An 11,745-nucleotide genomic window follows, 5' to 3' on the forward strand; every position below is an offset into this window, starting at 1 on the left:
AGCCTCGTGAAACTTTACATCCACAAACTAGAGACCTAGGGCCTTCAGAGGATGTATGGCTCCTCGGTATATGGATAATAAGGGGGTTTCTGAGCAATTTCCAGAACAGAAGTGCTTGCCATCCAACCACCAAAAAATTCAATTCTTACAGAAATCTCCAAATGTCAAAGGTTTTTCATACCAAATCATAGCATGAATTTGACTGTGGTGTTCCTCAAGGTCTCAAAAATGATTCAATTTTGCACCAAATCTGTGTAACAAATGGTACCAACCCCAAAATTGCTGCAACATCTTGAGAAATTACTGAGCATGGGAATGGGCCTCATGTACTTCCATCATAATGTTCTAATCAAAATTTGAATAGGCGCCTAACCAAAACACAATGCTTATTACAGATTTATGACTAGAAAAATTTGGTCCACAGTGCTGAGCTACATCTCAAATTAAGTTCCCAGCTTTCAGATGATGTATACCACTTTTATATGGCATATACTGTTGACCTGCTATCTTCCCCTAAGTATCCTGTTCCCCCCTAAAAAAGACAAGAATCGGTCTATGGCGGTCTATATCTCTAATGGTTAAAAACTTGAAGAAGTTTCATTTTATTTTTGTTGGTTATGTTCATATTGTAATGATATTTGATTTCAGTAAGTGGTTGTTGGGTGGATTTTAGGTTCAAAATGTTCTTTCTTACATGATTGTTATTCCTTTCATAAACAAATATTGTATGTTCATCAAAGTATAGAACTTATTTTTAAGGGCCATAATCATATAAGAAAACATGCATAAACCAATGTACGTTTTACAGCATATATCATTTATAAAGTTCTTTTTCATGTGTGTGTTGAGGATGGAGACCCCCTCCATACATATTGTGTCATCCCTACAGTACCCCCCACTTGAAACATGTTCCCATGGATATGCTACATCTGCACCTTCAGCAAAGCTATTCATTTCATACTTGAAGGAGATTCACCTAATATCCACATTGAAAACAACATATTTTAAACAAGTTCCTTTATTGTTACTTTTAATATAAAAAACAAGTCCACTATAAAGGTAAAGCAATTTTACAAAACAAGATAACAAGAAGCGTCAGTACATACGTTTACATCATTCTACGGAGTATGTTCAAGTTGAAAAATCATCACTTTAAAAGACACCATTGGTTCACGTCAGCTTGTTTTTTATCCTCTGTATTACCCGACCACAGCATCAGTGAAACAGAGGCTCCAGTCTGCTGACACTAATGCTATGTGAGGCACAGTGCAACACACAACTATGGGAACAGTTGTTCCCTCATGCACAGGGTACAGTATGAGCTAGCTATGTTTCAGCATGCAGATGAACACTGGTGCACATTACTTGTCAGAATCAGAGCTCAGAAGCTACATACTTAAACCACAACTCCTCTGTGATTGGCTGCAAATCCCAGCCATGGTGTCTAATGACCTGTCTGGACAGCAGTGACATCACTAGTTTGATTTTACACATGCACACTGGTCATTTGTGAGATGTACTGCATCTGACAAATAATTCTGATAGTTTGTTCAACAATTCCCACTATTCCAGTAAGAACCGGTGTATTCTATAGCGCAGCTACTGACATCACAGTTAGCAAATATGGTCACATTACACTTCCAGTCCTCAAATTATCTGCTCTGCTGTTTCCTGTTCCGATCACCAGTCGGCTCAGACTCACCTTTGTGCAGATGTGCTCAGTCGGCCAATTGAAACACTGACGCACTGTGTTTGGAAATGGAGAAATTATTCCATCACATTTCATCAAGATGTTTCGTACAATGTTTTGATTTTTGATTTGCATGGAAGCAGTAGCCTACTCGCAAATTTCCTACTCTGAAATGGGCCCTTGGAGTGTTTTTTTTTTTTTGGCTCCTTGTTGAGATCAACATATGTTGAAGTCATCATGTCACACTATGCATTATGGGTTATTCCTTTAAGCAAAGTCTGCAAAGTTCTGTCTACAGCACTGACTTTTCATCTGTTTTGGTACCACAGCTTTAAGCTGCTTCATTTACTATTTCTGGGGAAACGTCCACCAACAAAGTGTTGATGTGTGAGGTCAGTTTGACACTACTAAACACAACACCTCTGCCATCTGGACAATTATTTTCATTACTGATTTATCTGCCAGTTTTTTCAATTAATTTTTTTTGTCTATAAACAAATAAAAACATTAGTGAAAATATGTCCATCACAACTTCCCAGAGCACATGGTGACATGTTTAAATGTCTTGTTTTATCCAATCAACAGTGCAAATATATTTCTAATTCACAATGAGATCAGAGCAGGAAATCCTCTCATTTGAGAAGCTAAAACAAGAAAAATGTTAAGACATTTTTCACTCTTTTCGCCCAGAAAATGATGATTAAAAAGCTCTGCAGGACGCCCTGACTCAGTAACACCAACCACTGGTCATGTGGAACAGAGGTAAGAACAGGCCTTTTTCCCAGCAGACATCTTGACTTATGGTGGCATTCATATTAATGATGACTTCATTCTATACAACTGTGTCAGTACAGGGCTCTGGACACACCATACTTAATGTTATTAGTTATCACCTGTGTCGCCATGGTAGCCAGAAAAAAATAACACCTCTGATGCAAATGTGACAGAAGTCTGAAGATTTGAAGTTGCTGTGGTGATGTTATACACATGCTGTCCAGATCAATGTAATGTCACACACCATTCATACAGATACATTAAGCTCAGTCCGCTGTGCTGTGATGCAGAATGTCTGTGGAACACTCCTCAGATAAATGACAACACCAGTTAACGGTGATCTTGTGTTACACTTGAATTGTTGCCATGACTGATGTGCTAAAGGCAAAAGGAAACATGAGGATGGTAGAGTGTGTGAGCAGAGGAATGCCTGGGTGTGTGTTTGCGTTGATGAGAGGCAGGTTCCCTCACACTGACCATGTGTGTATGTATGAGTGCATTCATGCTTACAGGAACGTCCAGATGCTTTGTGGATGACCTGTGTGTGAGTGTGTGTGTGTAAGTTTGCTTGATCATTTCAAAGTAACAGGAGTCTCCAGAGGACATGTCATCTGATGCAGCTTCATGTCTCTCTCTACCAGGAGGGAGCGGTGTTGGCCAGTCGTCTCATACGCCTAGAAAAACACATTTTATTCACATTATTTCAAGATTCTGTTAAAGCTGTAGGGATGATCTGAACCTTCTCTAGCTAGACAGGACTGACATGGACTGGCTCCTCTACAGTAGCTACATAACCACACCAGTAATGCATCCTCCCACACATAATGTCCACATGTAATGTTTCTTCACAACTTGTGGAGGGGAGTAGCAAAAACGCAAATTAATGTAAACACACAGTGTACATGGCAGTGTGTTGCAACTGTAGATGAGAGAAATAGAAACCAATACAAAGCCAACTTCCTTTAGTGTGCAAGAATGGAGTTATTAAACAAAACTAATACTTGTGGTTGACCCTGTCCCACATATGAATCAATGTATTCTAAACTTCTGTAGAATACAGGACTACACAATGATTTTGTTAAGATGTATTCAGTCTGCATAAAAGGCATGTATTTATTTCCAGCTCTTCCGGATTCAAATGGAGGCTCCGCCTTTTATTTACTTGTTGCCGCGGTGAATCATAATATTGGAGCTCCATCAAAGATAACTTTTTTAACTGATGTTGGAGTGTTGTGCTAGATTTTCTGTTTACTGAGTGAGAAGTGTGCTAAAGATCCTCTTTCCCACAACTAGCAGTAAACGGCGGCCAGCTGTGTGATTTAACCTACAGTTCTTGTAACTGTTGACTCAACAGTTACAGGCAGCGGTAGCAGCTGCAGCAGAGTAAATATATCCCTATTCAAAGTATCTGACTGTCTCACCTTGTGTTCCTATCTTGGTCTCGGATCTTCTTCTCCATTTCGGCATCTGTGAGGGTCTCTAGCAGGGGGCACCACTGGTCTGCATCGCCTGTGTTGCGGATGGCAATCTCTACTGTGGGCAGCGGGTTCTCACTACAAAGTACAAGCACGGCAGTACACAATTCAGTGCATCATAACACCAAAGTTAGGGATGAGATTAAAGTATACACAAAATGCTTCACAACTGTCAGATGAAGTTATTTCATAAATCAAAAAAGTCAAACACTTTTACTGTTTTCTATGTCCAGCTTTTGACTGAATCAAAGCTTGCACTCTGCTGTTAGGAGGAAAGGAACGATGTGTGTTTGTGTGTGTGTGAGACCACTGAAGCCGCTGATTTTAACAGCTCTGTGTGTGTGTGTGTGTGTGTGTGTGTTACCTGAAGGCGTAGGTCCTCTGGTGCCAGCTGAGCTGACCACGAATGCTGTAGGCGATAGTGGTAACAAACTCTCCGCCCAGACCCAGCTCAGAGCAGAGCTTAAGTGCAAAAGACTCCGGGGAGTTCTCCCTCTCTGACATGTCCCACTCAAACTGGTCCACCAGAGAGATGTTGCCGACGTGGATGTTCAGCTGTGGAACACACAAAAATAATAATAAACTTTATTTATATAGCACTTTTCAAAACAGTTACAAAGTGCTTTACAATAAAAAACAAGGCACAATGGGTGAGCTGTAAGCAGGAGAGAGATGACTGACTACTGATGCCAGAGAGCAGGGAGTTACAGTAATCCAAGCCACTGGTTATGAAGGCTGAATAACAGTTTCAAGGATTTTGGCAGACGGAAAAGGTCTAATACTTGAAATGTTTCGGAGATGTAAAAAACAGGACTGGACTATTGATTTAACATGTCTGTCTAAGCTGAGGCTGTCATCGAATATGTCACCATGATTTCTGTAATGCTGAGTTACTGAAGACTGTTTGATATTTGGGTATCTACACAATGACAGACTAACCAGTACATAACTTGAGTTGATGACGCACCCGCACACATGGCAGAGAATGATCAAAAACCTGGATCAGGTGTTTACATGCCACAGTATCCTGGTTTCTATCAGTACTCCAGCTAGCATGTCCAGGTTTATCAAAACCAGGATCAGGGCTTATCCTGTTTATGGTGTTATGTGCAAAGCATAACCAGGATACTGGTTATATTCCTCAACTCCTCTGAGGACTTGTTTGTTCAGAACCAACCTTGATGATGACTCTCTGGTCTGCCTGCTCTTCTAGTATGCTGTCAGTGGGGTAGGACTCAATCTGCTGACGAATGGCAGAGGCGATGGCGGGGACGAAGGCTAGAGGATTCAGGTCCAGGTCATCACACAGAATTTCTGCAAACATCTCTGGGGTCATCAGTTTCTCTGGAGGGAGGGATTGGTGAGGTTAGACAAAATATTCAAAGTGGATAACTTGACACAAGACAAATCAGACAGCAAACGATACTGTATGCTTGGATGTTGGCAGCTAGCTGACTTTACCGTTCATGTTCCATGTGAAGGCATCTCGCAGTTTCTGTCCGTCTATCTCCATGTCTAGACGAATGGGAACCAGCGCCTCTACCTGGGCTGCATTCTCATGGATCACTGCAGGGTCATGGTCATCAAAGCTGAGTGAGACACAAGACACAACAAAACTCAATATACAAACGAAGGCTTTTTGGTGTTCAGACAGATGTGGCTGTTGTGTAAATGTTTGTTATGGCTTTATTGACATGACAGGATATTTATGGAGTCAAGAGTCACCTGGTGTGCGATCACCCAAAACTGAAAACATAAGATGTGATTATTACTGTGGTTATGCTAAGGTTTTTTTTCTTTATCTCTTCCCCTCCCCACACCTCTGATCAGACATGAGGAGAATCTTAAATTGGACTCATTCACAGTGTTTTGAATAGAGATGCACCGATCGAAATCGTCCTGTTTTCAGCTGTTGGCCATGACTGGTGACCGGCCAATCAGTCTCATGTAGCTGATTTTTTGCTGGTCATATTTTCCGCACATAGACAGGCTATGGTTCACGTCGTGCACACGGCAGCAGCTGCAGCACAGACAGTGTACCAACACACACACACACACAAAATGCACGCTACAGACAGCCACGCACACAGACAACATGCCTGCTCACACACACACAGTGTAGCCAAGAAACCAACACGCCGATTTCAAGAAGAAAAATGTAAATAGTTAATAAACAAACAATTGAATTTCAATATTCCATTAAAGAAAAGTTACAAATACTTCTTACTAAATTCTTATAAAGAAACAAAATGGGAATCGGCAGGTCAGACTTAAAAAAAATCAGAATTGGCCAAGAAAATTGCAATTGGTGCATTTCTAGTTTTGAAGTTTATGAAACTTATACTTTCTTCAGAAGAAGACATGCATTTTAATATCTCTCTGCTTATTTAACCTTGTGCTGCTGCAGCCTTTTCTTTAATATGACCGACTCTAACGAGACTTGTGCTGTGTTGGCAGTGATACTCATGTTACTAAAGCCTCTTCAAAGACTCGCACCTTGTTATGTAAATGTGATGGCAATCTTATGTGTCGGTCTCGAGGTGTCTGTTTCATTTAATAAGTCTTGAGTTTGTGGTGTTGTTAACTGCATCATATTGTAATGTGTTTCTAATATTTTTTTACTCCTGTAGATATTTAAATGGACTAAATATTAGAAACACAGCAGGATACACAGCTTGTGCCATACTGTGGCTTTCTTACCACAGTGGGAAGGTCCTCTTCTTGTCACGACCCATTCGGTTGCGGTTGATGGTGGTGGAGCATGGCACGGCGTCTAGATGGTGAGAGCTGTTAGGCAGCGTGGGGACCCACTGACTGCTCCTCTTTGCTTTCTGCTCCCTTTACAGAAAGGATCAGAAACATACTGTTGAGAAGGGTACTTTAGTGATCCAATAGTGCACTTTCATAAAGTTGTTGGACTGAATGGCCAGAAGCGACGAAGCAGAGGCCGAGATATTCACAGACTTCTGTTCTCTAGTACAGGTCGAGCTCCATAAAAGCTGGATCCTACACTTCCCCTAATGCAACTTGATACTGTCCTTAAACCCTTCCTGGCTGGTAAATGCCCATATCTTTCAAATTGCGCACCCTCAGTTTGTAACGCAATGATGACCTCACTATTACCTCAACAGGGTTATTCTCTGTAATTTGGAACACTCTCTTTGCTAAAATGTGCAAAGTGCTCCTTAAACTGTTTACTACCTAGAGTATACATATTGACTGACACACATGCCCACACACACACACAAACTTGCTTGTTTGGTCCAGGAAAAAACAAGTAGACAACTGTAAAATGATAAAATTGTAAACAACAACAACAAAAACAGACAAATGCTGGATCACTCATCATCTGATAGAGATTACCTGAGGTAAGCCGGGGGCTCTGTGCTGATGGACACCGCCTTGTATTTCTCATCATTACCCTCGAAGATCTCTTCACATTCTGATGCCTTCAGCAGAGTAACACTGGTGGCTACAGATGGACGATGGAGTAGGAAAAAAAAAAAAAGAGATGCTAGACAACTTGTGCACAAATTTCAAGTGGTAAATATGAAGTGCATTAAGGCTTTGTGGCTACATGTTGCATCACTCTTACATCAGAGGGCTAACATCCCGAAACCAAACACCATTACACTGAGTGACCAGAAAACTTGACACTGCAATGTAATCTAATATCACAGTCCTGTAATAGATCCTACTTTTGTGAAACCTTTTATTTGTTGTCGACACTTTCAGAGGTGTTTATTCAACCCAATAAGGCTGTAGTTACTGTATCTTATCATTATGTGTTGCTAGTTACAACTGAAGTGGAAGCTGCTGTAACTGTTGCATTTTTGCACTTGTTAATCACTGACACCACTACTGTGACACAATAATGTGGGATTTTCTGTCGATGAAATCCTGGTTTTCTCTAGGCGTCGATCTTTACTTGGTGATTTATTATGGTGGCTATGACTGACCACCAGTTCACCACCTCCATCACCTCCTGTATGCCCGAGGACTTACCCTGATCACACACACACACTGGTAGAAGATTAAGTGAATATCTCTAGCAAAATGAAAATATGGACATAAGTTCAAAAACTTATTTTACTTTATTCTTTCGTTTGAGATACTATCTTAATTGTTTAGGCTTTTTTTGAACCAAGTCTCTAGTCTAACTGGGTCCTTAATTCAAAAATGAATTGTCATTTGAACTATTTAAATCAGCAATATTAACCATTATAGATAACACTTGGACCTTCCAAACTGGGAGTAGTCCAAACTGACTGTGTTGGCACTCACCATGTGATGACGCTACAATTTTCTTCCTCTCCTCCACTGATGCCAGCCTCCTCCATAAAGATGGATATCTTTTATACAAAGAGCCTCTGAACATACGCAGATAGTTTCCAACCTGGAGAACAAAAGGCAAATGTTCTGTGACTGAAAGTGCATCCCTTTAGATTCACCTTTTAGCTTAACCATCCAGCTTTAGAGGTGCTACACGTTTCTAAGGTGTTCTTACTGTCTATTTAATAAGAGAGAAAATAGAGAGAGTAAACAAATCTCTACAAATGTGTATAATGTACAAGTCCAATTAATACACATTCAGTAACTGGATATGTCTGCATCAGCTTTACACATGTGCACATGAAAATGTCTCCCTTAGTCTTCTTTGTAAAACTTTGATTTGACCCTCTCCCCTCACAGCTAGATGCTGCCACCATCAGCTCCATGCTGGGGATGGTGTGTGTCTGCCTGCAGCTGGTCTTGTGTTTAACATTCATTAATCAGTGTGTTTAAGTTTGATGGTGAAAAAAGCTAAACTTTGATTCATCAAAGCCCAGAAGCTTTTTCCACTCACTCACTGTCTCACTGGTTGGGCAGTGAGACAAAGTTGGACACGGCAAAAAGTTGGAGATGTCCTTTAACACACTCCCTCAGTCTCTACACGGAGAGACCACACAGACCATGACCTGGCGCTTCAAACACAGCCAGTTCACACAGTAGACTTCTGTACACTACAGCACACACTTTATCTTTACTTCGAAACCAATATGATAAATGGTTTGGCTTAATTTACTTTACTAGGTCACATTTAAATATATTATAACACGTGTGCATGGCCTGTTCATAACTGTAATGTTTAAATATCAGAGAAAAACACACATTTTGACTCTTGCACGTTAACGTGACTTCACATTGATGCAGCTAAGTTAACTTAACGTTAGTGGTCCAGCACAACTAACTAGTTGGAATGAGAAAGTTAATGCAAAACAGCAACATTTGTGAGCTGTTATTTATTTGATTTAGAACAGCATAAATGATGTTTCATTCGCCAGTTGTTGACCTGACGTTACCCTGTTCAATCTCGTCCTTCGTTGTGAGGCATTTCTTTGTTTATGAAGCCATCAATGGGTGCTCGTTAGCACGCTAGCATCAACTAGCCAGAAGAATGGGTAACTGATGCTAACATTAGAGACCTAAATAAAGCATTGCAAAACAATGAGTAGATAGTTACATACCTCCGACCCAACCATGTAAAAGTCCCCATCTTGCTCTAACTGAAATTTAACTGGCTTCTGGCCAAACGTTTTACTAAGAGCCAATTGCATCTTTACGCAGTCGCTAACCAGCTAACTACACGTACACAGCCTTCCTTCCTCCAGATGTGTTTCAGGTCTACGACAAAAATGGGACATCAGAGTGTCCTGGAAAATAGCGCTCACTGAAGCTCCTCTGCCTTTAAAAAACAACTGAGAGCATATCTGCTCGTAAGTGTAAAACGATATAAAGAGTATCCAAAATCATCAGAAAATTACAACCACCACGATTCACTCCCCGCTTTAAAAAACACGTTATGTGAACACATCCAAGAAGTGGTTTTTCACGACTATTGTAGGAGGCTTTTTTTCTGAAAATAGTAAACGCTGCATTGACCTTACTCTTCGTTCATAAAAAAGGTAGAGGAACAATTTACAAAGTACATTACCACCACCTGCTGATGTAAAGTGAGAAAAAGATTTAACTGTTCATCTGTAAAGTTTATCTATTTCCATCTCATTGCGGATTACTGAAAATTTTCTTGTAAATCTCATGTGCTGCATTACAACAAAAACGTTATAATTAGATAGATCAAAACATACATATGAATATGAATAAAAATATGAATTATATATGAATGAAAAGTACTTAATATTACATTGAAATACCGTACAATATGTTGATTAGAACTTGACCTGCGCAGCACCCCTAAGAAGGATTTGTGAAAGGACATTTGTATCTGTAGAAGTAAAATCCAACTACATTTTGCACAAGATTACTGAAAAATAAAATAAAGTAAATTAAAATAAAAACAAAACAATACCACTACAGTCAGCTATAGCTTTTGAAAAAGCTTACAGTCCATTACTCATCTCAACCCACTCAATAAGATCCACAGTATATTATTAGAAACTCAACTTAAGGCCCATGAAGGTTTTTTTTTGCCATTGCCACGAATTATAACTTGTCTTGTACCCTTCTCAAGAGCAACAAACATAGGCTGAACATTCTTTACTGGGATTTATAATCCCTCCCACACATGCTGCTGGGCCAGTAAACTAGGTCACATGCAACATAAAAATAAAGAAATAAATAAAAATGTGTGCAATATCCATTATATAAAAACAGAAGCATTGTCACATACAAATAAAAGGCATTACTCACACCCTTTTTGAAAGCGGATTGTGTAACACACCTACATATCAGATTTAAGGCTGTATGAATCAAATGAAAGAAAGAAAACCTTGAATGAAGTTGAGAACATGGTACAAAACTTGATATACAGTCCAGACTGTAAGTATTTGGACAGTTACACAGTTTTTGTTCTTCAGGCTCTGTGCATCAGCACATTCAATTTGAAATAAAGTTATGGATACTACATTAAAGTGCCAAATCTCAGCTTTAATTTGAGCAGGATTACATCAATATATGTAGAAAGAACTGTGTGGGAGATATAGCCCAAACATATCTGGACACCTGAAAACTTGCTATTCAATCTTTGTTGGGTAGTTGTGTGTCATTTCAACATTAGTTCAGCGCAAAAGAGCTCACATGTGGCTCAAAGCTGATTGAGAGTTGCCATTTAGATTGAGATTGAGTAGTATGTCAATATGAGTAAAGAGATGCAAGAGAAAGAGATCAAAGGTAGCCATTTTGCCAAAATCAATAGTTGGGTACATCTGAAAAAAACAGGTGAACACAGGAAAACTAGAAAATGGCAAACAAGCTGGTACACTGAGGAGCACAAGTCTTGTGAATAAAAAGCCCTTGGTGACTGCACAGCAAGTCAAGAATGCATTCCAGGGTGTAGGCGTACATTTCCTTGTTAATGACCAGGAGAAGGCTTGATGACCAGATCTCAGTCCGATTGAGCTGCAATCCACCAGCTGAGGACCAGATTAAAGGCAGAGAGAGCCCACAACGAGCAAGAGCTGATGGTGTCTGCAGTGAAGGCCTGGGAGAGCAACACAGGAGAAGATACAAAGCTGTTGTCTTTGGCTCCAAGACTTCAGGCATTGACTTCAAAGGATTTTCCATGATATGGTCATTTTGTTTGACTTCATGTGTATTTGCCCAATTACGTTCGAACTCCTAAACATTGGGCACCATGTGTTAAAAGGACTATATCTCCCATACACTTCTTTCTATATTGATGTAAGCCTCAAATTAAATCTGAAACTTGGCACTTTAATGTAGTATTAATTACTATATTTCAAGTTGAATGCACTGAACAAAAACTGTGTAACCTACTATAACTGACCTGCTGTGTAGAGAGAATGA

General features: G+C 39.9%; 1 protein-coding gene across 1 annotated transcript; it reads right to left on the reverse strand.

The window, feature by feature from the left end:
- Positions 1-1,000: 1,000 nt before the first annotated feature.
- LOC137171333 (SWI/SNF-related matrix-associated actin-dependent regulator of chromatin subfamily B member 1) lies at positions 1,001-11,741 on the reverse strand. The gene is made up of 9 exons (XM_067575295.1): positions 9,447-11,741; positions 8,224-8,335; positions 7,303-7,411; positions 6,640-6,777; positions 5,401-5,528; positions 5,117-5,283; positions 4,304-4,494; positions 3,886-4,017; positions 1,001-3,138 (listed from the first exon to the last, which is right to left on the reverse strand). Exons 1-9 carry the CDS (start codon positions 9,534-9,536, stop codon positions 3,099-3,101), a joined length of 1,107 nt encoding a protein of 368 aa, XP_067431396.1. The 5' UTR covers positions 9,537-11,741; the 3' UTR covers positions 1,001-3,098.
- Between the last annotated feature and the right edge of the window lie 4 nt (positions 11,742-11,745).

This window comes from Thunnus thynnus, chromosome 19 (assembly GCF_963924715.1).
Source record: "Thunnus thynnus chromosome 19, fThuThy2.1, whole genome shotgun sequence".
NCBI lineage: Eukaryota > Metazoa > Chordata > Actinopteri > Scombriformes > Scombridae > Thunnus > Thunnus thynnus.

Bases quoted from the DNA above. Each gene is read 5' to 3' on its own strand.
- LOC137171333 (XM_067575295.1), bottom strand. From the start codon at position 9,536: ATGCAATTGGCTCTTAGTAAAACGTTTGGCCAGAAGCCAGTTAAATTT. The intron at 5,284-5,400 runs GTAAAGTCAGCT...CCCTCCCTCCAG, and splicing joins CTTCACATGGAACATGAACG to AGAAACTGATGACCCCAGAG. The intron at 3,139-3,885 runs GTGAGACAGTCA...GTGTTTTTCTAG, and splicing joins GACCAAGATAGGAACACAAG to GCGTATGAGACGACTGGCCA.